The sequence below is a fragment of the Aplysia californica genome, unplaced genomic scaffold (genome assembly GCF_000002075.1).
Source record: "Aplysia californica isolate F4 #8 unplaced genomic scaffold, AplCal3.0 scaffold00060, whole genome shotgun sequence".
NCBI lineage: Eukaryota > Metazoa > Mollusca > Gastropoda > Aplysiida > Aplysiidae > Aplysia > Aplysia californica.
This window is the reverse complement of record NW_004797330.1, coordinates 115,252-141,620: the sequence shown is the minus strand read 5'-3', so window position 1 is coordinate 141,620 and position 26,369 is coordinate 115,252. Positions and strand designations below refer to the sequence as shown.

The 26,369-nt window shown below is 39.2% G+C and overlaps 1 protein-coding gene across 2 annotated transcripts; it reads left to right on the top strand.

Moving 5' to 3' along the window:
* Positions 1-36: 36 nt before the first annotated feature.
* Positions 37-25,899, top strand: LOC100533208 (vesicle-associated membrane protein/synaptobrevin binding protein). Of its 2 annotated transcripts, XM_013079678.2 has the most exons (8): positions 37-192; positions 4,869-5,021; positions 5,470-5,576; positions 8,893-9,018; positions 13,125-13,136; positions 17,757-17,819; positions 18,396-18,506; positions 23,129-25,899. In XM_013079678.2, the coding sequence occupies exons 1-8, from the start codon at positions 135-137 to the stop codon at positions 23,291-23,293; spliced, it is 795 nt and encodes a 264-aa protein (XP_012935132.1). In that variant the 5' UTR covers positions 37-134; the 3' UTR covers positions 23,294-25,899. The 2 variants fall into 2 exon arrangements, with proteins under 2 accessions (XP_012935132.1, NP_001191451.1); NM_001204522.1 differs by lacking the exon at positions 13,125-13,136 and having other exon boundaries at positions 60-192; positions 23,129-23,603.
* The last annotated feature ends 470 nt before the right edge of the window (positions 25,900-26,369 follow it).

Here is a 26,369-nt window from a genome sequence, read left to right as displayed (position 1 = left end):
GAGAAACGTCTCGCTTTCGGGTTGAATCCATTGCGCATGCGCAATTACACGAAGAGGTCGGAACTGATGCTGAAGTCTGTCTGTCTTTCCGAGTGATAAGCTTCCACTCTTTCGTTTTTTGTTCCCTTTACACAATGGCTAGCCACGAACAGGCGTTGATCTTAGAACCAGCAGGAGAGTTAAGATTCAAGGGTACGTATGAATGCTCATCAGTATGATGTTTTGTTTGTACTTACGTGGTGACAGTTTGACTGACAGACCCGGCTCCATTCATCTGCCCACTTTTATTAGTATACAGTCATGAGTATCTGTAGAGACCTACTCACCTCCCTACCCGTATAGTTTTGTTCTTCCCGGAAGACTTGCATTATTTAATTATATTTTATAAGAATGTAGGTATGGACTGTGTCAACATTGGGAAATACAGTAGAAGTTCACTTGATTGATTGTGCCGCATAGTATAAGGTGATATACTGGGAAAGGTTTCTTTCCAGCCTCTGGCTGACTGGATGTCCGCATAGCAGAGTTCACTGACTGATCCGTCCTCCAGTCAAACAGGTGGCATCTAGAGATCTAGGCCCTAGATCTAGATCTTATATATTATGGTCTATGGTAGCATTAGCAATAGATCTAGAGGTGTCCAGTGGATATCTATCGAGAATTTGTGACATCTTGGATATACCTTAATGTAATGTCAATGATAATGCTGTGGAAGCCTATAATATAATAATAATGCATTGATTTTGATTGCCATCATTGAACTTGTAATCCTACTGCTAGGCCACTTGGACCTAGGGGGGGGGGGGGTTGTTTATAAATTTATAATCTAGTCTGTGTGTATGACTCAGACTGTACTGTGGCCTCTTTGAATATTAGCAGACCACCACTAGATCTACTCTGGCTCTGGTAGAAAGGGGGGGGTGCAGGGGGCTGTCACAAAAATAATAGATCTAGAATCTAGATCTCTAGGTAAGGTAGGCCTAGATCTAGTTTGCAACAGTTTTTAGTGCCCAAAAAAGTATTCCCGGCTGGTGGTCTGCTAATCTTCAATTTTACCGATCTCTGTACTGTCTGTATTACAGACAAAAGAAGAAATTATGTGTTTTAAAGCAGTTGGGACTTGGTGTTCTCATCTGGTGTAAATGATAAATGCAGAGCCTTATCAAAGCATGGATGACACACAGGCCTGTACTTATGACTTACCCTATTCTTTACACTTGAAAGTTGGAGTGAAGATAAATAAAAAGTAAAAAGATCATTATTTTGTTTTTATTTACGAAGTTACTATTTCTCCGAACGTTCAGGAGAATAAAGTTGAACTCTATTTCTCCGAACGGTGTACACTGCATTGTATTTTTATATGGACTTAAAAGAGGTTGAGTCAAAAAAATAATAATTTGATAAAAATTTCTAAACCGGCGGAAAAATGCCTGTTTATCCGATTTCTGAATTTTGACGGGGGCCTGATTTCACCATGCTGCCTCACAAATGACCATTTCCCTTCAATCTTGTGGGTTTGGGGTGTGATGTCTTGACTGCATCGGTGTGATGAAATGACTGGTGTCCACACACACACACAAACTCTAATGGTCTTACTTATCACACAAACACACAGCAGTAGACATCTGTAGTGTGGTTTGCTTCTTCTAGCAATGACCACGAAAATCCTTTTTTTGCCAGAAAATGTTGTGCAAATAGGTGCATTTTGTAGCTTTATATTCACTGAGCATAGAACTTTTTGAATTTTTAAAATCCATCAATAAAGAAAAAAGTTACGGATTTTTTAATCAATTAATTTCTGGTACACTTTTATATAATGAAAAAACCCCAAAATATGGGACGTTCTTTGGTGAGTTTTGAGACAATATTCGTCATAACTCGCTCATTTCTCTGAGTATTTAAAAGAAACTTGGCAACCCAGTACATTTTCTAGTGCAGAATATAGTCCTGCTTTCAGATTTTTCATAGCTATCCTATTTTTTGAGTTATGAAGACGTTTACAGGTAAAAATGTTGGCCTTTTTCGGTGCGTTTTGAGACAATATTTGTCATAGCTCGCCTATTTCTTGGAATATGTAAATGAAACTTGGCAGTCTAGTACATTTTTTAATGCAGAATTTAGTCATGCAGTCAGATTTTTAATATCTGTCATACTTTTTGAGTTGTAAAGACATTAACAGGTAAAAAAGTGGCGTTCTTTACAGATTTACAAAGATTCAGTCATATGTTCTCCCAAAGTCATGATATTTGAATGAAACTTGGCAACATAAAAGGTTCTTCCTTGCCAAGCAATATTCTGGATCAATTTGTCACAAAAATGTAAGTAGAGAGCTACTAATAAATCCAGTTTTGTACTAGTAAAAGCATGCATACTTTGTTATAGAAAATAAGATTGTCTCTGTGTATATCCATTGTTGGACAGTGTCCTATTGTGTGGTAGATTAAGATGCGTTCAGATAATATAGTTTACAAGTCATGGGAATATTTCGCATGTGTAGGCTACAACTCATACAATAAATGTAACACATTTACACCCCCCCCCCCCCCTTCTCTGTCTCTATCTCTCTCTCTCTCTCTCTCTCTCTCTCTCTCTCTTTCTCTCTCTCTCTCTCTCTCACGCGCGCACACACATGCACGCGCGCGCACTCACGCACGCACGCGTGAACGATAACAATGTATAAACGGGACTATCTTCCCAGACTGGACTAAATAAGTACCATACTCTTTAATAACAATCTTAATTCCTCACTTTTCCCAAACAGAGCACACAGGACGAGTCCAAGTGTGTGCTTTCCCAAGAGGGGGGAATAGGCTTTCATAACGCAAACACAATGCCATACCACTTCTCAAGATGTTTGCTTTTCTGTTTCTATTCTTCTGTCATGCAATCAAGCAAATAAAAATGACTACATCTATTGTATTGTGACTAAAGTACAACAAAAACGCAAGTTATCAAGGCCCCCGTTTAGTTTTCAAGTATCCATCCCCCCCTTTCCATTTCACATAAGCGGGGCCTCGTTTGTAGCGCCCGAGGCGACCGATGGCTGATGACGTCACTCAGTGGAAATTTCCACGCCGCCGGCCGTTCACCCAGCACGCGCAAATGGCAATGTCGCTTTTTTCCTTAGTTACTCCCACATTTTTAAAGATTACGCCAAAACCGCTAAACACAGAAGCATGAAATTTTAAGGGAATAAAGAAAAATGGTGTACAACGTATCAGTCAGTTTGACAAATCACAGCTCCGAAAAACCTTCAAAGCGCACCACATCAACCACTTTCGCAAACGTTTTCGACTGCTTCTAGGATGGGTACAATGTTGTCAAACTGCATACTACGAGATTGACCTCTTTTCTGATTGGCTGCCAAGTTTCATTCATATCCATTCACGAGAAGCGGCGTGAGAGCGAGTTGAAGACAACAACCTTTGCGTTAGTGCGTCCCACGAAACACCCCCGTGGCGGGGGCCAAAAATCGGCAGAACAAAATGCGCTCGGTGGGCATTGCTACTTCTTCTTTCCTGTCAAACGTCTATAGTCTTTATCTCCCCTCCTTCCTTTATTGTGTTTGTTACTCTCTTGTAACACCTCTAATCTTCGGCACTTATATGACCTTATTGTGTTGCAAGTGCCGTTAAACCCCTACCAAAACTAAAGACACTTTTTAAGATTGTTGTTTTGAATACAGAAAAGTGTTTGATTTTACGGTCAGAGCCAGGGCTTTGTTTTTCTATTCTTGATCCCTTTGATTTTCTGGACTTTGCAAGCTACTCTGTAGGGAAAAGTGGAGAGTTCGAGAAAAAAAATCAGACAGGGAACATGAGAAAATATGCTTCATTTACTTAAGTTGAGAGGGATCATGACACAAGAATGGTGTAAAATTATGACATAAAAGATGTATGGCTAGTGCTATCTAGGCAAGAGAAGGTCTCGAAACACCAAAGTAATAAAGTAGCTCTGTGCAAAGGGGAAAATGGAAGCCATGATTAGCTTCAGCACTTGCAAGCGACAAAGCAACCACATGTTTTGTATCTAATTGTCATGATGAAAAGAAAATTAGGGGATCATTCTCCATTACAGGGGAAAAAAGCAAACACTTCATTTGCTTAACATAAGGGCCTAACGTTTGAAGTTTTTCTTAAAAATGTAAAATTTTCACTTGAAAACATAAAAAGCAGTTGTTTTGTGATGATGCTAAGAAAAGAACCATTATATTACCTCTTCCAGCTCATCCTTTTGGTTAGGTTCAGTTGTACCTTGGCCTTGTAAACACAACAGGTAATTCCATATTCTTATGTAATTCTATTTGTTGGCTGCAGTCTGAGCTATTTTTTACCCCTCCTTCACACTGATCCCAAACCTGAGGTAACTTTTCTCAGCTCCTCTCTTCAACAACAATGTGAGTCTACCTGCCATCAGAGTGGTACAATAGTTCCAGAAGCAGTCACAAGGAGTACTAAAAGTTTAGTTCAAACTGTGCTTTGTTTCTATTTACTCATTTTTGGCAAGTGTTCAAGGCTCCAGCAAAATGGGAAAAGGTTTACATCTCAATGTGAAAAGCTCTTCAAGTTTTCTGTGGTATTGGTTTGCGGTTTATTATTAACACACCCATGACAGAAGTTTTGTCAGGTTCTTTATTTCAGTAGTTTCACTGGTTTGCTTTGCTTTAGGTTTTGAATTTTTTGACAATTTTTGTGTTTAAAAAATTATTTTTTTTTTGGGGGGGGGGGGGGGGGGGGGGGGGGGGGTTGCCCCAACACAGCTGAAATTGAATTTCTTAGATTACATTTTTTATGTATAATACATATTGACTTTATGATATTGCTACAAGAAATGCTAAAACATTCATGTCCTGTTTATTTGTATTTCAGGGCCTTTCACAGATGTTGTCACAGCAGATTTGAAACTGTCAAACCCCACAGATCGACGAATATGTTTCAAAGTTAAAACGACTGCCCCAAAGCGATATTGTGTACGTCCCAATAGTGGCATTCTTGAACCAAAAACATCCATAGCTGTAGCAGGTAAGTGGCCTTGTTTGATTGTGCAACAGAGCTGTTAGTTGTACACATGTTCTGTTAACACTTACCAGACTTATATTATGAAGAGAATAGCAGTGGGAAAAGGGTGCAGTTGTTATAACTCATGGGTGCAACTGCAAAGCAGTGCATAATAAGTTTATGGAATGACTGAATGCAGTGTGCGTGCATCCTTCTCTCGTCTCTTGCTTATCTCCTCACAACACCTACAAGGGCCAAAAATTAAAATCACTACAATGAGTACTGGAGCTCAGTACACCCTCGCACCAAGAGCTTCCTTTTTTTAAGTCTTGAGATTCTTATACAAATTGCAGCCGGATGAATTGCAACTGTACAGTCTGAATATCTGAATTCTAAATGAGCTAATTTGTTTTTATTGTTCAATTTTACTTTTTTATGTTTTGAGGACTATATATTTCTTGTTGCTTTACAGTGATGCTTCAGCCTTTCAACTATGATCCGAATGAAAAGAACAAGCATAAATTTATGGTGCAATCCATGTATGCACCTGACCATGTTGTGGAAAGTCAAGAACTGTTGGTATGTGCTAATTAATCAAGTTTGTGTATGATTTTGTACCATGCTCACCCATATTTGCCAACATTTCAACTCTATCGCACCATCCATTTCACCATATTTACTTTTAAAATTTGCACAAGCACTTTTTCAGGGTCACTTTTGACCAATAAATTGAAAAACTCAAAGAAAGAAGAACTTTACTTTCACTATATGGCATCGATGTCACTCAATTCTAATCAAACATTATTCCTAGACCTAACAGAAATGCATACTATGTCTGGCGTTAGGCAATTAAAATGCTGTGCAGCACCTCTTAATAGATTTATCTCAAGATGTTAAAATACCTAAAGAGTGATCCAGTGTTAAAAAGATGCTTTTAAAAAACTGTGCTTAATTTGATACGCTGATTGCGATTATAAGGAAATCAGATTGTAGCTGCAGCAGCTGTTTTTTAAATTTTGGTTGCAAAGTTTAACCAGCGTTGTGGCAAATTCCAACAGGGCTTTCAGACTTCTGCAGATCCGCGAATTTCCGGGGTTCGCGGTTCGGAGAAAGTCCGGGGCTGAGATCAGCGGCCGCGGAATTGCCGAGCATCGAGCGGTCATGTTTCCATCACGCTTCGCGTCTGCACGGGTTTCATAATTATCTTCTGCGAGAAAAAATGAGAAAATTTGGAGAACATAATAATAGAGCGATGTATGCCAGTTTGGCACTAACCACCCACCTTTACTTCCTGTTCATAACTACTACTTACTTTGCCTTTCCGGTTTTTATCTAAATCGGTTGACTTTCACAATTTATGCGAATACATGTATCTGGCAACATTTTCTTTTCCCAATCATCCGGTCTGTGTTGGAAGGAAAGAGAGAACAACAAAGAAGCCTGGAAGATGGCGTATCACGTTCTCTCAAAGAGTGAAATGTTTGTAGTTCTACTTGTGCTTTTATTTGCGTCTATCGCGATCCTCCGACAAAGTTCAGGGGTTGGGAAAATTTTTCACTGGGAGCCCTGTTTCAAAGGGATTCTGTATCTCAGCTTGTTTCTCCCAAATAATCTGACATAGATCGTGTTCAATGGCTTTTAAAGCCCTTCTCTCCCCTCAAACCCTCAAAATTGGGGGTATGGGGAGGTAACTGATGACAAAAAGATATTGCAGGCAGGTCACTGGACGCGCAGAGCCTCTGACATCATCTTTTTCTCAGTCGCGTTACCGATACAGTTACCAGTACCGCTATGTGCGGGACTTGACAGCCTGTGTTGGTAAAGTACCGGGCCTAGTTTCGCAGGTACCACCCAGCGCTTGTATCCTGGACCCTTCAGGTTAAAAAAAAACCAACAAATTATTTCAGGATTTTCAATCTCAGGGCTTTTGACAAATTTACCCAATAATATGGGAATGGTTCATGTGTTAAGTGTTTTTATTTCCTTAGTCCGTTTCAAGTGGTTTTTGGTGTATGCAACACATTTGATGCTATCTTGACAGGATGTATGCTTTTACTTTTTTTTGTGTGTGTGTGTGTATTTTGTTTGATGTGATAAAGGCAGAGATTTTTTTCTTTCTTGTTGGTTTAGGTCTTGTTGTGGTTTCAAGTGTTGCTGGAACCTTTCCTGATGAATTGTAGTAATCATCATGCTCAAGGCTTCCTTGTGGGTGGTTGGCGGGTGCTGTGGTGTGGTCTGCTCCTTCTTTCCTATCAAACATCTATCGTCTTTATCTCCGCTCCTTTTTTGTGTTGGTTACTCTCTTGTAACACCTCTAATCTTCAGCACTTATATGACCTAATTGTGTTGCAAGTGCCGTAAAAATCTTACTAAGACTTAAAAAAACAGATTCCTTCTTTTTTAGGCCTTCACTGTATCATCATTACTATTACCAATGAAGTCTGTGCATGTCACTTTTCCATTATTTAGCAGAGAATGTCTTTGACTTATATCCCTTCTGCATTGCATAGCAGGAGTGAAAGGAAGTACTCATTGATATAAAATGATATTTGATTCGTGTAAATATTTAAAGATTACATGTTCAAACTTCTTCATCTTATTCGCATCTATTATATCACCGACTATCTTATACCCCTCGGGGCGGTGCTACTGACTGAAGTGTCTTTAGACCATTTTCAAAGGGGGGACATTAACATGTTTTTATGCTCAGTAGAATTGTAAATGAGCTGATTCATCAATGTCATGCTCATAACTGTGCCTGAACTGCATAGTGGGAACTGCTGCTTTTTCTTTCCTAATCCTAACTATCGTCATTTGTGAGCGTGCCTGGTGAAAGGTACCAAATGACGCATTTTGAAGAATCCCGGGTTGTTTTTTTGTTGTTTTTGCAATTTCATGTTCAGAGATCATTTCTGAACAATATACTTTTTTTGAATTTTAAAGATATCTTCTGTAGTTTTTTAGATATAGGTGATCTTGTAAGGCAGGGTACGGAAACAAAAGTTTTGAGAAAAACGGCTTTATTGTGTGGCAAGTGCCGTAAAACTCTTACTAAGACTTTAAAAAAACATGAAATACACTGTTCCCCTTTGTTTCTGCTTCAATTAGATAAGATCTACGCTTCAAGATGACCTGACAACTCATTCGCTACTCACAAACCAACTTTAAAAAGCAGCTAAGATAAAATCTAAAAGAACAGCTTCAAAGTGTTTGTATTGTCTTCAAAACAAATTCACCATTACCTTGAGCAAGAATTTTCAAGAAATTAGATCTAGGTTTGCGCAGGGAAGAAAAAGGGGATACAAGTTTGCTCTCCCAAAAAACCCAGAAAGGATGTGGTTTCACAAAGCTTTGCTTTGTTTACATGTTCTAGATATTCATGCGCACTACCCGGGTGCCATTAGAGAGGGGAAAAAATGACCAAAATTTTACTATGCATTGTGATTGGGTCGATTTTATGAATGGATTAGAGGAACCATCTGCAGTGCAGTGCTTACTCGGAAAATCAATTTTGAAATATTAAAAGGCTAAAGAATCTATTTTTAAAGGAACTTAGTTTTTGTTTAAAAATTCTACTTTTGATGTTTGAAGCCTGATATCTCGGTTCGAACAAATGTGTCTTTTGGTACCTTTCAATAGACAAGTTCACCTTTTTTCCTCTACTTCTTTTGTATGTTTGTCACTCTCTTGTGACCCGCTATTTCTAAGCAGCCTTCATGCTGTTGAGGCTATAGAGGTGAGCAGAGTAAGCCTTATTTCCCATTTGGACTTCTCAGTTGACATTCACCCCTTGGCGCTCATATGACCTTACGCAGTTGTGAGCACCGTAAAACATTACTAAAAACAACTTCCATCTTGTGTTTCTCATGTATTTCCTTGTTTTTTGTGTCTTCAGTGGAAGGATGCCCCTCCAGAGAGTCTCATGGATACCAAACTGAGGTGTGTCTTTGAAATGCCTGATGGATCACATCAAGCGCCTGCTTCAGATGCTAGCAGAGCGACGGATGCTGGGGCGCACTTTGTAAGTTATTGGTTGCTTAACTGGACAAGTACCACCTTCATAGTGCCCTGGGTCTTGTTTGTTCTCTCGTAAATGTTTTTTTTATTTTACGCATGTTGATGAATCTGTTATGTCTTTTTTTTTTTTTTTCATTATTCTCAGCATGCAGGGTAGATGTGATTGGATTACATTAGTATCTATAGAGATCTGATTAGTAAATTGCACTTTTGATTTCCAGGTGCATACTTTAGAGTTTGGCAGACTTGATCGTGCAAACTGGGGGAGGAACAAATTCCTTGAACTGGGATCTTGGTCCTGATTTTTTTAACAACATATTCTTTAGATGTATTTCTCTCAAAATTCATTACTCATAAAATGTAAATAGCTTATATTGAAGCAGGTTCTTACCAAGAACCGTGGCGTCGGTGGCCTAGTGGTTAGGCTCTCGGATTCGTAACCGTAAGGTCGTGGGTTCGAATCCCGTCAGGGGCCCGACGTTGTGTCCTTGGGAAAGGCACTTTGCACAAATTTTCCTCACTTCACCCAGGTGGAAATGGGTACCCGGCTATAGACAGTGAAAGATCTTGTCAGTTTGATAGTGTTTGAGCGCGTGAAATCCGCAGCTTGCACTGTATGCTTCCTCGGAAGCTGAGAATGTTTCTGAGTGTTGTCAGAGGGTCTGCTGGGGTAATAATAGTTGTAAAGCGCATAGAGCATGCTCTTGAGCATGGATATGCGCTATATAAATGCAATCATTATTATTATTATTATTATAATCAAATAGCGTGGGTGCCAGTGATACAGCTGAACTTCTTTTATAAACTCACTGCAGGTTTATAATGCAGAACCCACTGTCAGACCTAGCACTCATCAGGATTTAGTTGGGATATCCGGATTTTTTGCCCCAAATCTCAAGCATCCCAATTTTCCAGATTTCGATCCCGTTTATCCAGATTTTTTGTTCTGCTGTTGTGCTGGATTTTTCTAAAAACTTACTCTGCCTTCTTCTTTATCTCGGGAGCACCCTTAGAACTTTTTGTCAATAAGAACTCAGAGCTTTATTTTTCTTAATATTGATGTCGGATTTAGTAGTTGACTCGCCCCAAGTTGTGTTAGATCTTTGCCCGTACTCAGAATTCTCCGATGATGGCCTGATAATTGTTACAATTGCAACGTACAAATAATCGATAATACTCGTAGTTCTGCTGTTACTTTCAAAACAAGCCCGTCTGAGGTCTGGTAACCACGCGTTTACATCAAACACTTGGACGAGCAATAGTCGTTCTAGCGCTTACACAACTGACATGCGCTGACTAAACTAAGACTCGGCCGTTGTCTTGCTTTGGTCTGAACGCACATGAGGGATAAGACATTTTTAGGTACATTTGCTCGGTCAGCCTCATAGAGACAAATTTTTCAGGAGAAACAAAAAACTTTTACTGCTTTATGCTCGAACCTGTGAATCTTAAATTCAGATATATGATGTAGGACGATGATCTCTAACTTTTGGGGAAAAAAAGCTTTCTTCCATAAGTTACTGGACAAAGGCGGTTTAGACCTACCAAAATCTGCGTGATTCAACCGTCTAAGTGACAGTATGACGGCGTCTAGGCGTTTGTTTCACGTTAATCAGCGCCCCTCAACGAGTGCCAAGGCTTGGGCGCTTGAGTAAACGATAAAAGCAAAACATATTTTTAAGAGTAATTATAGAGTTACAGTATCTATTTCAGTTATATGGTTGGGTCTTCTGGGGCAGGACTGTTTTTGGCCTCTTGGAGTTGGTAAAAAAGGCCATTCATCTTAATGTTCAACTTGTACTGGATGTTTTTGTTCAGTGTGTATCAAAGGCAACTAACGTTTGTGACAACAGGGTCATTTTTGTTTCAGCCAAGTCTGATGGTGAAGAAATCGAACATTTAGGGGGGGGGGGGGGTGTTGTCTTGCTTTCTTAAAGATTATCCTCGAGCACATAGCCCGTACCATTTTTAAGGAACCTTTTGATTGCACTGTGTGTGCTGCCCACTTCCGTTTGCGTAAGTTCTCTTTAAAGATATTTGTGTTCAACAGTTATGTTTTATCTGGTACAAGATAGCATTGTGGTCTGATCAGTACAGTCATCACTGTATATGTGTCACAACGCAGTGGAATCAGGCGCTCGTCAATTTTTGGGCATTAGAAGTTATTGGTATCATCTTAAAGCCTGTCCATTTGCTTTGCTTCTGACGGAAAAAATATTCATTTATCTTGGATAGAAGTAAGTCTAGATATTGACAATTGAAGGAGGTGGGGGTTGCCTGGTTTGAGAGGTAAAATTTGTGAGAAAATGGCCGCCTAAGTTGCATTATTTCCTTAGCGTGTGAGAGGATGGAAACTGAAAATGTATTTCTATTATGCCTTGTAGCAACGTTTTTCAGTAAAATCGACACAAAAATGTGTTCTTTAAGGGCTAGTGGGGCACCTAGAAATCATGTTAAATGATATGGAGTCAAATTATGCAAATTGGCGTTATTACATATTATAGTACCTGAACATTTCCTGAACAATATCCACAAACATATGTAAGCCTTGCTACACCCTAAAGCTGTCTTTTTTGTCCAGGTGTTTCTGCGAAAGCACCTGTTTTCTAGTCTGTTTTTACCTCTATCGGCTGTTTTCTCACAATTCTATTTTTCCACACATTATCCCATTTCAATGTAACTTTCACAGGATACCAACAACACCTAGTTCTCAATTTTGCGTTTTTTAATTTTTTTAATTAATGTATTAGTTTTTTATTTATGGGCTTACAAAGCATGAATTTTCCTCTTTTTTTTTGCAACTACCCAATTGTAAGTGTCATAACATAAAAACTAAAGAATATATAAAAAATTCAGCAAGCCAAATTTAAGAACTACATATTAACTGTTGGCATGCCAAATGAGAAGTGAATCAGTTAATAAGGGAATAAAATGGGATTGAAAAAGGTATACGAAATCCAATATGGCCACCGATTCCACTGCAACCGATTCGCAATATACTTTTTGAACCATTGATTTCAAATCCCCAATAACACACGATGTCCCACAGCAAATATGGGCACTCTTGGCCTTGTTAGCCAAAATAGACCTCAGGTCTTCGCACTATATGAGTTGGAATTCAGGATGTATATTTTAAAGTTCTGTATTGTTACATCCACTCTTAGATTTTAAGGAAATTTGGCAGTTATGTTAGTAATTGAGTGTAGTATCTGAAAATGTATGTGGTAAGGAATTACACCAATTGCATCATGTAGATTTTTAAGGTGTATTACACCCTCCAACTTGACCCTGATTGCCACGCCCACATTGTTCACTTGAATTTACAGATCCATAGGTACTGCACGAATTCCAGTACCGGTTCGTTCACCATGATCTGAATCACTATTAGATGAATCTAATTCTTGTTCGTTATCATCCTCAACGACATTTACTCCACTTGATTCCAGGTCACTTTCATCAAATTAGTCTAATTCCTCCTCACTACCCAGCGCCATTTCTTGAAATACTTCTTCGGTCGTGAGCGTGCTTTTTCAAGACATTGATTTTGGAGCTTTTACACCCGTCAAAAACCAAGAAACCACTGTTGATTGGAAAATTAAAATATTCAGACAGAGCTAGCATCGCCGTATTTGGGTAGTTACAAGCAGAACTAGCTGTTTGGCGTTACCGTATAGCTATTCAGAGTTTACTCGTCGCCTGGCCTAGCCCTCGTTAAAAGTATACTTGTAGCCTGGGTAAAAAGAGTTATTTAAAGGCCAGTCAGGATTTATGGTGGCATAATTTTCAGACTGTTACTTGACATTTAGTCGAATTGTTATTTTGATTTCACACTCTCTGTATACACACTCTTATGATTTTGATTTCTGACCAGTTTATAGTGCTGCTTTTTAAACAATACTACTGTAGCATGTTATATACATTTTTACCCTCAGATTGTGGAAGGGTTTTTTAATAGTTGATTTTATTAATCAAGCAGTGAACTTGACTTTGTGCTTTTAGGTTATTGGATGAGGTCTGCTATGAATTAGTGCTCAGAGAATGTGTGGATGTTTGTTTTGGTTTGAGTTTAATTATGTACCTGATTTTCACCTCCTTTACCTTTCCTACCAGACTTCTGCCTTGGTAAGGCATGACTTCTTTTAAGTTTCTTTGTTGTGATGTGAAGTCTTGTTACTAATGATAGCTGTTGTGTGTTGCCACCTAACCCAAAGAAAATCTGTAGTTGTTCCCGTTGCTAATAAGCGTAGACCTTGTAGTCATGTTGTTAGGGTGGTCATCCATCATTTTGACAGTTCAGTTCAAGAAACTTGTATGCCACATTTTTCTTTTTAAAAATCAACTTTTTTTTGCTTTTCTGTAGCTGGAGATCTTTCTTAATCGCATATATTTTCAATTAGAGGTTCGGGCTGTAATAACTTATTTGCAGTCCGACCCTCACATTGAAAAGATGTATATGCAGAAAGATCTGTGGCCACGGGAAAGCAAAAGAGTATATTTGACATTGAGGAAAATGTGGCATACAGGTTTTTTAAACCTAAAAGTTGATTTAAAAGTTAAGTGAAGTTTACTCTTCAGAGTTAGACATGAGTCTCCTCTTGCTGATAACCATAGACCTCATGGTCTTGTTGTAAGGTCTCATCTTGCTAATAACCATAGACCTTTTGTAATTGAAAACTTAAGTGATGAAGTACTCTCCCTTTGCAGTCATCTCTTAGCGTAATCTTTTTTAAAATTCATTTAAAGCATGCTGCGTGTTCTAGGCTGTCAACATTGTGTCAAACCCCCCCCCCAGGGCAGTGCTACTGACTGAAGTGTCTTTATGCCATTCCCAAAGGGGGGACATTAACCTGTTCTTATGCACAGTACAATTGTAAATGGGCTGGTTCATCGATGTCATGCTCATAACTGTGCCTGAACTGCAACAGGGAACTGTTACTTTTTCACTTCTTTTATGTGTTTGTCACTCTTGTGACCCACTATTTCTGGGTAGTCGAAGCAGACTTTGTGCTGTTGAAGCAAGAGAGTTGAGCAGAGTTAGTCTGATTCCCTGTAAGGACTTCTCTGTTGACATCCACCCCTTGGCGCTCATATGACCGTATGCAGCTGCGAGCGATGTAAAACCTCTACTAAAACTAAAAACAACATTGTGTGTATCTGTCAACTTTTCGTTCTTGCTATGAAGATTAAGAATGCTTTAGGGCTTTTAAGGATTAAAAAATTTTCCAGCTGTTGTTTTGATGTTTATCATCTTCTCTTGTTGGATGGGGTTCCTTTTAAGACAACATTTATCTAAAGAATGCTTTTGTGAAAATACCAACACAGTGCATTTTTTATTAAAACATTAAGTCTGTTTTAATTTTTAAGCTACTCTTTTCCTGTAGTCGCTTGGCATGTGTGAATTCTTCCCCCTGCTTTTTCTTATTTATTTTTTTCAAAGTAGGTTGCTCAAATCTAAGAATTTCTTCTATTTTTGATGGTCAAAGGGTTAGCAGGTCATATTAATTGTGACTTGACTGGTTGGTAAATGAAAATAATAGTTTTTGAATGTTTGCAATACAGATATTCATGTGTATGGACAGACAGTCGTTTTTCAAGTCTTGCCTGGCATCAGGACAGCTGAGTCCATATTGCTGTCTTGCTCTTGTAACACCCGTCTTCCATTCCAAATATGAGTTTTTCAATTTAAAGATTTATATGATGGAGGAGATAGAGTATAGAATTAGTTGTGCTGAAGGCAAAAGCTACAGGTAGTTCTTTCTACCTTTTCTGCAAATGATATCATCGTCTCTCCCCCCCCCCACACCACACACCACACACACACACACACACACACACAGGGAAATATTTACGTTGGGAGGAATGGGAAAAGTTTTACAAATAGTTGTTTTTTTTTTTCGGTTTCAACATTTTAAAAAAGCAAACCCTGAGGACTTCACTGTTTCTAGATAAGTTTTATGGATTGGTTGATTTTGCATGTTTTCCAATAATAAACTTTGTTTTTGTCATGTCTCAGAAATTTTGATAAAACAGACCTTTCGCAGCTTTGAACACACCCCCTAAGCAGCTAACTTTTTTTTTCTTCAGTTAAACTGTTTTCCTTTTTATTGGAGTTTTCATAGAGATTTGTCTTTTGTTGTATTTTTTTAAAGAACAGATACTTTAATTTTCAGAACTTTCTGTGTTGTCAGCTATGTTTTTTGTCTGTTTTAGACAAATAAATATAGTAGTCTCCACCTAAGATCTCACTGCTTATGATCCAGGTTCACTTTACAAAAGTCTATCCTAAGATCTAAGATCCAGCTCTAAAGGACTACACTTGGTTAAGGTCCAGCATTTCATATTATGCTTTACAGAAGAAAAATGCAGAGGTGAATCAAGGGGAGAAGCAATGGCATTCCATTCACCTTTTCTTTGCTCCCAAACCCTGGGTTCTTGGGCAGAGACTACTCATATATTATATATATATTAATATTCTTCTAGCTTTGCTTATTAGGAGTAGCTTCTGAGTTTGTCTTGTACAGTGTTGATGTAGGCCTAACTGTTTTTCAAATTTTTTGCTCTTTAAAAAAAGCCCCACCATTTTAACTTCACTGTACTTCTCAAGTGCCTGTCTTCCAGACCATATACAATGTGTATTCTGAATTTGGAGCCTTTAAATATCTTTTCCATTTGTTCTTGGATCTTTCTATTACATGTTCTAGTGAAATCATCAGATCACTTTCTCTTAACCTTTTCTCAAAACTTAGAAAATATGTTTGTTCTTTGTCCCTTGTAGGTCTGAGGTAAAAGATAGGGATAGTAGTCCTTCTTTGCTGAGCCTTATTTTCCCTGAAACAGTCCTCTGGTATTTACACATTGAATAAGTAATGTACCATAACAAGATCCCCAAATGATTTATAGTATTCCTTACTATTACATCAAGAAATATCATGAGACTAAAGTGAATTCAGGCATGACTGGGGAAAGACTGCAATGTGAAAAGATCTGTCTTTGGGAATTTCCATAATATGCTGCACTGGCGCCAGTTGATCTAGTGAAAGGAACACCATAGCCCTCTTTGTATATTTTTACCTTTTTCCTGTAGTGAGGGTTTATAAGTTGCAGGCTTCTGGTTTGTTTCTAGGTGGAATTGTTCTCTGAAGTAGACAAGTTGCCTTAGTCCATTAAGATTATTTTATTTTTGTATTGCAGTATTGTCCATCTTTTCTATTACTAGCAAATTCATGAGGGGTAACGGACTGTTGATGCAGATTTTGAACCAGTTAGAATGAAGTCTACTCGGAAGAAAATCAAGAAGAATGCTAAGAAAAAGGGAAAGTATCCATACAAATCTGGTGCTAAGTCAAAGTCAAAGCACATTAGCAAAAAGTACTCTCCTGTTTTAGTAAAGAAACAAGTCGGTCCTCTTCCTGCACAAGCTCCTGCCCCTGCTCCATTACCTGACCGTATGAAAGTGAAACCAGTGTGCAAGGACAATGTTATAGCTATCAAAATTGGTCAGACTATCATCTCTTGTGTGGGAGACCTTTTACAAGACAGGAAGGCCAGCTTTGTCTCCCTGTTCTCATCCCCTTCAGCCAGAACTTTAATTGAAGAGCTTGAGAATCAGAAACGAGCTTGGGATCTTAGATCAAAGAAAACAACAAAAAGCTGTGGCTCTGGTGCAGACCTGGGACGTAAGTCCACATTAGGTCGAATTGTTGACTTTTTCAAGTCTGAGGTAAAAGACAGGAGTACTAGTCCTCCTTTACAGAGTCTGGACCGTCAGGCAGAAGAGTTGGCTGTGCAATTTTCCTCCAGTCACAATTCTTCTATTGGTTCTAGTAGCCATGCTGCCCATATCTTCGCTTCCAATAAGACCACTAGGCCTCAAAAGAAAGACACTCTGCAAAAGTCCCTTTATGAGCTCTTGACTGAGGGGAAAGATGAAAACCCTTTGTTGTGGGACTTTGAGAATATAAGTCCAGTTCCATCAACATCAAATGTACAATATTTTGACTCCTTGTGGCGTTCTCTTCATGAACTCAGAGAGGTAATATGGCAGAGTTTTCCTGAAAACATCTCAGGGTTTTTTTTAATCAACTCCCTGAATTTAAAGAGAAAAAAAATTCCGAACTAACACATTAACAACTATGTACTATCTGGGTTTCCCGTTTGATGAACGGACTCAAAAGAATCGACCATCAAGTCATTGTGGGTCAGTACTGGCACGCACTCTTTGTGAACGGAAGCCTCATTTGTTTACCATGGCGTATTAGAAGACGCACTTTCCCAAGATTGGACCTAATGAAAAACTGAAAATTAAACTACAGTGACTTCAGACTCCTCAGTAAAACTGTGCAACTTTTAAATGATTCTGAATCGCCGTTAATTTGTTCAAATTTGAAAGTTTAGTGGTTCCGAAATTTTAGGTGGCCAAAGTGACGAACTTTCACAAATATAATTATTTGTATAGATAATTGTTAAAGTTGGTTGAAGTCTAATTGTTGTTTGTGCCATTTCAAGGAAAAGTTGTTCATTAGTGTAGAGACCGGTTTGCATCAGGTTTTAAAAAAGAATTTTTTTGGGGGGCGGTGGGTCCTTTTTTCCCCCCAAGCATTCTATATCAACTTCTTTTATGTGTGTTCTGTTTTTATCTCAAAAGGGATATCTATTAAAACATGTGTTTTTGAGAACTAACATAGTATTGTGATCACTTTTATTCTTTGAGTTGCCATTGATTCAATTTGTTTTTATCTGCAGTCTGAGAGTGCCCTGGAGGACCCAACAGTAGCATCAAGGAAGACTGAAACACAGTCTCCAAAGGTGGGCATTTTACATTATGTGTGCATTTGTTTAAAGTCTGCATAGACGTTGGGGGGTGTTGTTATACATCCATTTCTTTTTCATATCCTTCTTTAACCCCTACCTGTAAAGTTGGCTTGTTATTCTATTCCTAGCTTAATGCCATTTTTTCTTCTCCAGCAAATTTGACAAGTAGATATTATATTTATCTCTATGATGTCTGTCCAACTTTGAAAATCAATTTTCACATGCTCATGTCTGGTTATTTTAAATTGTTTCTCAGAAAGGTTCTGTGTGTATTACTACTGTACCTTTTAATTATTGACTAAGACCCACATTGACTGTTTCAGGTCACACAAAAAGATTGTTTGAACAAAAGATGATGAATTTACGATTGTAAAGTGTATATGCTTGAAGGCCCTTTTGCTGATCCGAAATGAGAATAGAATTGCTGAGAGGTTCCTGCCTTTGTTTCTTTTGTCATTAAGATCTCTTTAATGAATATTGTTATATCTATTCATAATTTCAGGAGAATATAATATGAAAATTACTTACCAAATGATGAATCGTGGCGATTTCCATTTTTCTGTTTGGCAGAGGGTTGGTGCAGTAGGCAGTGCTGGCGAGGATGTGAAGAAATTGCAGCATGAACTCAAGAAAGCCCAGTCCGAAATTACATCCCTCAAGGGGGAGAACAGTCAACTGAAGGTAAACTTTTGTCTCCATACAGTGGTCTCAGACTAATAATAGGCACTTCAGGTGACAAGAAAAGCATGCTCTTGTGCAAACATGCAATAAAGCAGATGCCAAGTCATAGTTTACTCTATCCTTAACTCGACACCCATACCCACATCTGTAGCCCACTGTGCGGTACATCATTGATTGATGTGAACCTTGCATTTGATGTCCTGCTATGGGGTGCGTCATTGAGTGTAGCTCGCCCCAAGACGTGAAATTATCCTACGCCACGTGGTCATCATAATGATAGTACAGCCCTCTCACACAGTCCTCGTTGGACAATTCTGCCTCACATCTTGTCCCTTTACTGTGAAACTTGGATAACCAGAAGGCACCAGGCTCAGAATTTAGTGATAGCTCAAACAATATGCCATTGCCTGATTGAACCCCTGTATTATCCTTGTATTGGCAGCGTGGTATTCTTGAACACCCTCGCGGACAGGTTAAACATTCCATCCCCAAAAACGTGATCAAATTTTTTTCTCGCAATTGTCTCATATTCAAATCGTCCCATAATGGAAAACAGCGCACATATCCTCATTGGAAGTTTCAGATTACATGAGCCCAACGTGCTCGTCCCCGCTCAACGTAATACACTGTTGGTTTTGAATCAAGGATGTAAATGTTTCTGATTTCCTCTGATTTCCGATTTTTAAACCCTTCCTGCTTTTTTTTTTTTGTAAGCATTTTATGCAGGGTGACTGCCAGGCCCGGGGAATTTGAAAAAAAATCGCCGAGACCCAGGAATTACCCGGGAATTTGAGGAAATTTGTAAATTGACCCGGGAAAGTTCATAAAAGCTCTCGAACATTTGTAAACCAAATCGAATAACGTCCTTGGGTTCATTTTTGCCGGCGGTGATTGTGATATTCAGTCGGCTTTTCCCGGTCTGAGAGTACTTTTTACGCGAACAGGTGGCTATGGCGGCAGGGGAAAGTGTATATGTGATACCGAAGCTCGATCTACTTTCGCTTTCGTTGCGACTTAGAAATTTGCAGGTAGCAATCTGATTAACGCAACATTTGTAACATGCAGGTTGTGCGTTACAAACACTGTGTTGTCATGAAAATAAAATCAATATTTGTCCTGTGCTGTCATTTGCGCAAAAATAAAAGAAAGGAAAGAAAGTTATACAAGCGTCTTGTTGGGCTTCCCATCGTGACCAGTCAGTGAACCTGTGCGTTCCCATCACATTGTGAGTACCGGTGATCTTTGGGGTCTCCAAAGTTCATTCGAAGTTTGAGCGCTGCAAAGTATAGGGCTCCGGAATGAGAGGATTATTGATTTTTTAAAAAGATATGGATGACAAAAAATGAACTTTGAAGCTAATTTTAGCATTTAGAATTTTGATTACCACTAGAGCTCTCTGCAAAGCGCGTATTGGTGTAGGCTTTTTGTGGAATCGCGATCCGTCATACTCATACCTTTACCTTGTAAGCCTTGCTTTTTAATCAAAGTGTTCGCGTTTCATTGAATGGGTGATTGTACCTTTTTTCATATTGTCCTTGTTTTTTTTAAAGAGAGGCGTGACACCCTAGATCTAGATCTAAATAAGAAACACGTAAAAATTACTACAGGCTGTAGTCCATGGGCACGTAGGTCTAGAGTGATTAAGATCTAGGCTAGATTCTTGATCTAGATCTAGCTCTAGAATCTAGAGGTTGGCGAATGACCGAAGGGCGACTCTTGACTATGCTACTTGCCTGTGAATTGGCGGAGACACACTATTAATACTATCATGCAACTTGATTCATATTATCATATCAACAGTAGATCTTCTGAAGCTTCTGTGCTTGTTTCAATGGCATCTATTTCAGTGCACCTGTACAATTGCGGTCCTGTTTAGTGTTTACATGACGGCCATTGTCATGTGGGAGTGAATCTAGATTCTAGATCAAGATCTAGATTCGAGACCTATAGGTCCCAAGATCTATATCTCAAGATTCTAGATAGCTAAGATAATCTATCTCTAACCTAGATCTAGATATCTAGATAAGTGTTGATGCTAGCATCAATATTTAATAGTAAAGCACCTAATAATTCTTACTTCTTGCTGATTTCGATGATCTGTGAAGAGTTTCAGTCGAAAATAAACACGAAGCGAGGCGTCACATGTCCACCATTTTTACAACACTGTTGAATAGCACGTCTGACGCATCGCGCAGCTCTGCTGACAGCAGACAGACGACACAGCGACGCTGCTCAGGCGCACGATTATCGTGTATACATCCATTTGCACGGTGCAAGCTGGCCGAGCTACAGGTCAGACCTACAGAGCCACTCTGGGACCGGCCTAAGACCTATTATACCGCAGGCCCCTCCCACTTTTGCAGCTGCCCTTATAAATCACTGGACTGGCGATGGGCCTAGTTTACATTGGTTACAATGCAAGGCTACTGATCATCTCGGGCGGTATGTCTAGCCTAGTCCTACTTGAATTCATTTATTTTAGCCCAGAGAGAAAGAGAGTGAGTATTAATGAATGAATAAATGTGTATCTAGATCTTCTCTAGATCTAATCTAGATTTTGTTGTGCACCCAGCCAAGAGTGTGCAGTTCAGAAAGTAGATCTAGCTCTAGTGGTTGGCAAATGACCGAAGGGCGACTCTTGACTAGGTTACTTGCCTGTGAATTGACGGAGACACACTATCATCATGCAACTTGATTCATATCAACAGTAGATCTACTTAAGCTTCTGTGCTTGTTTCAATGTCTTCTTTTTCGGTCCACCTGTACAATTGCAGTACCTTTTAATGTTTACATGTCGGCCATTGTTCCGCTTGAGATGGGGACTGTCCGTTGACAGGGTCAACTTAAGTTCATATGCACACTGGTTGAAACATCTTTTGGGACTTGTCACGGGGGGAGGGGGGTTGAGGTGTAGACACTTGGTCTTTGACGAGGAGTAGGGGGGCCTACTTGACGTGATACTTTAGGATTTAGAAAAGATGACAACACACAAACAGATACACACACAGGGATATCCATTAGACCTGCATGTTTGCCGACAATCGTCTGAAATCCGACAATCGCGACCCGACCCGCGAACCGGCCGATGCTATCGCTAGGCCCGCCTGTATCAGTCAATGTGCGTAGTGCGAGGCCCGGCCGACTGCCAGTGACCCCCTTTTCTCCCGTCGGCTTTGTCGGCACTTTCGTTTTCGTGCCGACCGCCGACGCGCGCACCGCCGACTGCCGACGTCGGCGTTTCCGACATAATTGTCGGAACCTGAGTAGAAATGCGAATACGAAAAAGGACGACAACCTAAATTATTTACTTTCAGTTTCGTGCTCGAGCGGCCATTTTGAATTTCGTTTGTTGACTAATTTAATTGTTCAGATCGTGTGGATTTATTCAAGTCCGACTCTCTTGTTCTAATAGGATCTAGATCTAGATTTATATAGATCATTATAGACCTCAATGGAGGATTCATATTCCAATTCTATTGTGTCAAACCCTATCATAGGTTGTGCTGTAATATTAATATTGGTAAAAATAAGCATTTCATCAGGTGCGTGAATTATTTATTTATTTAGATCTAGAATCTAGACTCAGCTGAGTCCCTCTGTTCGGAATCGGATGCGGATTTCTAGTTCAAGGCCTATTCCTATTCACTTGTTCTACAAGATCTAGATCTAGATTTATTTAGATTACTAGATCTATATGGAGGATTCATATTCCAATTCTATTGTGTTATTGTATCAAACCCTACAGCAATGTAGATGTAAGCCATATAGATCTAGATCTATATGCTCCTTGTTTGTTTTGGAGTGTGGTTTTTTAATTTTAATTTTTTTTTCATTTAGGACTTGTTTTGGCCTTTTTGCATGAGGCCTGTTGCAGGTTCTTTTTGGGGGTGGGGTTAGGGTTAGGTCTCTTCTTTATTGTGTTTGTTGGGGTGGTCGCTCGTTAGTCAGATGTCCTTCCTTATGATACCCACAAAGGCTTTTTTGGGGGGGGAGGGGGGGGGGGGGTTGCGCAAAATTTTCAGACAATCTGGTTGAGGCTCACATGCAGGTCTAATCCATGGATTTATGCAAAACCATGTGAAATTTTTAATCAACTTGGCAGTCACCTTGGAGATTTGTCTTTGATCCCAATTTTTTAAACTAAATCCCAATTTTTGAATTTCATAAGGTGGAAGTTCTCTGTGTGGCTTAATCGCTTTCTTTACTTTTTATTTGCTTTGCAGGGGTTATGTGTCACTGTCTAATTGACAACAGGGCAAATTTTTGTTTTGAAAATGCGACTATAATAGCTTGGTTATTGGAAACGGGGATAGAATTCAGGCCATTTCAAGCGTCTCTCAAATTCTCTAGGCCAGCCTGTTCATTTCACTGAAGCGTTTTTTACCCCCAGGCAGGGCATAAAGTAGTTCCATTTCTGCCTGTCATCAAGTGGACACAATAACCTCTCTGGTAGAACGGGGCATTGAGCATACTTTTTTTTTTTTTGTGTGCATGTCCCACGCTTTTTCAAGTAATTAAGGCTTGACAGGAGTTCATGGGGTTATATATTTACCTAGCGCCTTTTCAATGTCAAAATGATCACTCTTTCAATGTATTCATATTAAAAACTGGATTGTCCCCAGGATGAAGGTATTCGTCTACGCAAAGTGGCCATGACAGACACAGTGTCGCCCACACCATTGAACCCCTCTCCGGCACCAGCTGCTGCTGTGCGCGCCTTCCCACCTGTGGTCTATGTTGTAGCTGCTATCATTTTGGGTCTAATCATTGGCAAGTTCTTACTTTGACCTGCAGGGTGACTTGTCTTTCTCCCTTTTTCTTCCTTGTTTCCTTCGTATGGCTGATTGAAATATAAACTGTAGCAGTGGTCAGATTTGAACCAGGAGCAAAGATGATAGTAAGAATTGCTTGAATCATGTCACTTTTTTTTTGTCCTGCCCTCCCCATGTTTTATAAGTATAAGACTAAAATGTATTGTGCTTGCTTGTTATAAAAAGTATGATTCACTATTGGCAAGTGAATTAGTTATTGAAGAGAAACAGCCGCATGGTTTGTTCACTCAGTTTTGGTAACATTTTTAAGTGTGTGTGTGTGTGTTAAAAAATTTGAGGGCTGTCTGCACTTCTTACTCACTGATTCATTCTCTGTGTGCACGCCCAAGTAGGGGGAGGGGCGACCAGTTTATATGTGTTAATACTTGATCATCGCCCAAGATTCACTTTACAGGAACATTGTAAAAAAAATATATCAGGTAACAAGAAGAGACTCACAATGTTTAGCTTTTCTTAGAGTTAAAAAAAATGTTTTTTAACATAGTCTGCTTGTGATCGTATTTAAGATGTACATGTACATGCATCAGCATGATTAGGAGCTGATATGCCGCACTGTTTACTGTGTTGTATTGATGCATCCTGGAATGGATGAATGAGATGTTAAACTTTGAAAATATAGCCTTGTGTAAAGGCACGGTTGGCATCCAGGAGTAATATAATCCTAGAGATATGTTTGTGTAAGCCTGTTCTAATCATTTTGGGATAGTTGTGTACTTGAGTCTGTGAGCCTGTCTTTTGCGTATTTTTCTTCCAGCTGAAGTGTAGAATGGTCCAAGTCGTTGCATCAGTTCCTGTGCATTTAAAGCTTCTCTGAGAAATTGTCATTTTGTACTATCTTGACCGTCGAGCACTTTATCGCAAGCTGTCTTTGCATCATATCTGAATGGCCAGCTAGACTAACCATTCAGTAGTTTCCCAAACTTTCTGGGGGGGGGGTTTTTTGGTTTCAGGATGTCTTAAAAGTTAAAGAAAGTCTTAGTATGGGGAAGTTCTAGAATTTTAAAAGGACATTTTTGAAGATTGCTGGTAAATATAGATGCAGTTGAAAACTTTTTGGTTTTTCTGGGGGTTTTTTTTTTTTTTGGTCTTCAAAGACTGTTTGGACTCCGTTGGACTGAATACATAGCTATATTGTGAAATGGACACTTGTCGCATCAGGCTGAGAGAAGTAGATGTGTGCCAAGAAGTTGATGTATCTTCAATATAGTGTGTTTGTTCTTTAAGGTGAACCCTACCCTTTTCATGTTTTACTATGCTTCCTGCACTTTTACGTTAATATTGTGTACATATAAATTATTTAATGCGACTGAAATTTTTGTATGCATGTTTGTACATTATGTCCACTATGGATGTATGGTCACTCACAACCACGAATCTTTGTTGATACATTTCAGGTTGAAATATGAGCTACGCTCGCTCACTCCCTCCCTTCCCCCCCTTTCATAGTTTTTGTTGGGTAGTCAAGCAAAAAAGAACCCAAAACAAATCCTCTTCCCTATGATCGTTTCTTCAACAGACGACATATTCTTATGAGACTAAGATAAGAGAGATCCTGTTTTGTTCAATGACAGGTGCTTATATTTTAGTTTTGTCTTCTTCCTCAGTTTCTTATGTTTTCAGTGTAGCTGGGTAAAGTTCATTATCAGCGTCCAGGAATATTATGTTCTGTCATATTACTTTCTTGGTTTTTCTGTGCAATGGTATTACTTCAGAGATGGTGAACTATGCAAATGAATTGTGCTCATAGTTAACTTAAAGGACCATGATATTCCCTTAGCATTTTTCTCTTCTCATTACTATGTCTGTGCTCTCTCCTCTCCACACTTACTCCCCATTCCAGTACTTTTGTCTGAGCTTCAGTTGTTTTGTCCTTTTTTTTCCTGTAGATTTATAAAATTAATAATAAAGTACCAATATAAACAAATGGAGATGGCTCATTCACTTTTTTCCCTCTTCACCGTTCCATTCGAGCGTGCAATTAGATTAAAGGCAAGTCCAAGTCTTGTGGACATTGTGCAATGCAATACAGAAGTGTGTGGGTTTTTGTGTTTTGTTTTGTATTTTTCTGTTTTGTTTTTGTTGATTTTGCTTCTCTTCTCCCGCCTCCCCCGCCCCCCTTCTTTTTAAAGTAAAACTACTGAGATGTGTGAAAGATTTGGTCTAAGTCTAAGCATCTTTGGTATGGTGAGTTTTGTTTTATCTTCTTAGCCGTTTTGTCCTTTTATTTCTTGCTTGCTCTCTGTTTTGTCTTGTATGTTTGTTTCCTTTTCCACTTTATTGTTATTTATCCCATAATTCTGTTCCTCATTGTGCATTTCATAATTTCATAGAAAAGATGGACTCTTTAGGTTAAGAAGCTTTCTTTAGTGAAAGTTTATTTTCAGGAGTCTTAGTTGTATGCCTCATGGTGAAGATTACCTTGTCTAGAGAAGGGGAATTTTCCAGAGGCAGGCTGGCCTCTTGGTTGTCTGCTGACAGCCACTCACGCTTTTCCCCCGTAGTCTTGGAGGGGTAGGTTTCTGTCAGAATTTCTTTATTGAATAAAAGCAAATGTTTACTTCCGCAATGTGTTTTGTGCTTTTTTCTAATTGTGTGTTTGTTTTTTTATTTATATAAGTGTTTTACGGAGCTTGCAACTGCATACGGTCATATGAGGACCCATTAAACAATTTTCAGGCGGTAGAAAATTTTGAATTTTGCCCAGGTGGCGGCTGAAGCCTACTCTTATCGATTTTAGACCACCAAGGGATCTTTAAAGTGCGCAACTTGCACACGGGACCTCCAAAATTTTTCAACCTTGTCCGAGAAGGCCAATAGCTGAAAGACAACGGTAAGGAGCCAAGAAAGACTGCAGAAAGAGTCGGGAGCCCAGAGGAGGGGGCAAAGGAGGTGAGGGGGTGGGGGCAGAAAGGGGAGACGAAAGCAGACGACAGAGCATTGCTAGAGAGCAATGTTGCTAGAGAGCAGGAAAGGAGGTTAAAGGAAACAATTTTAGAGAAGAAAATTTTTTGGTCGCTACCCGGATTCGAAC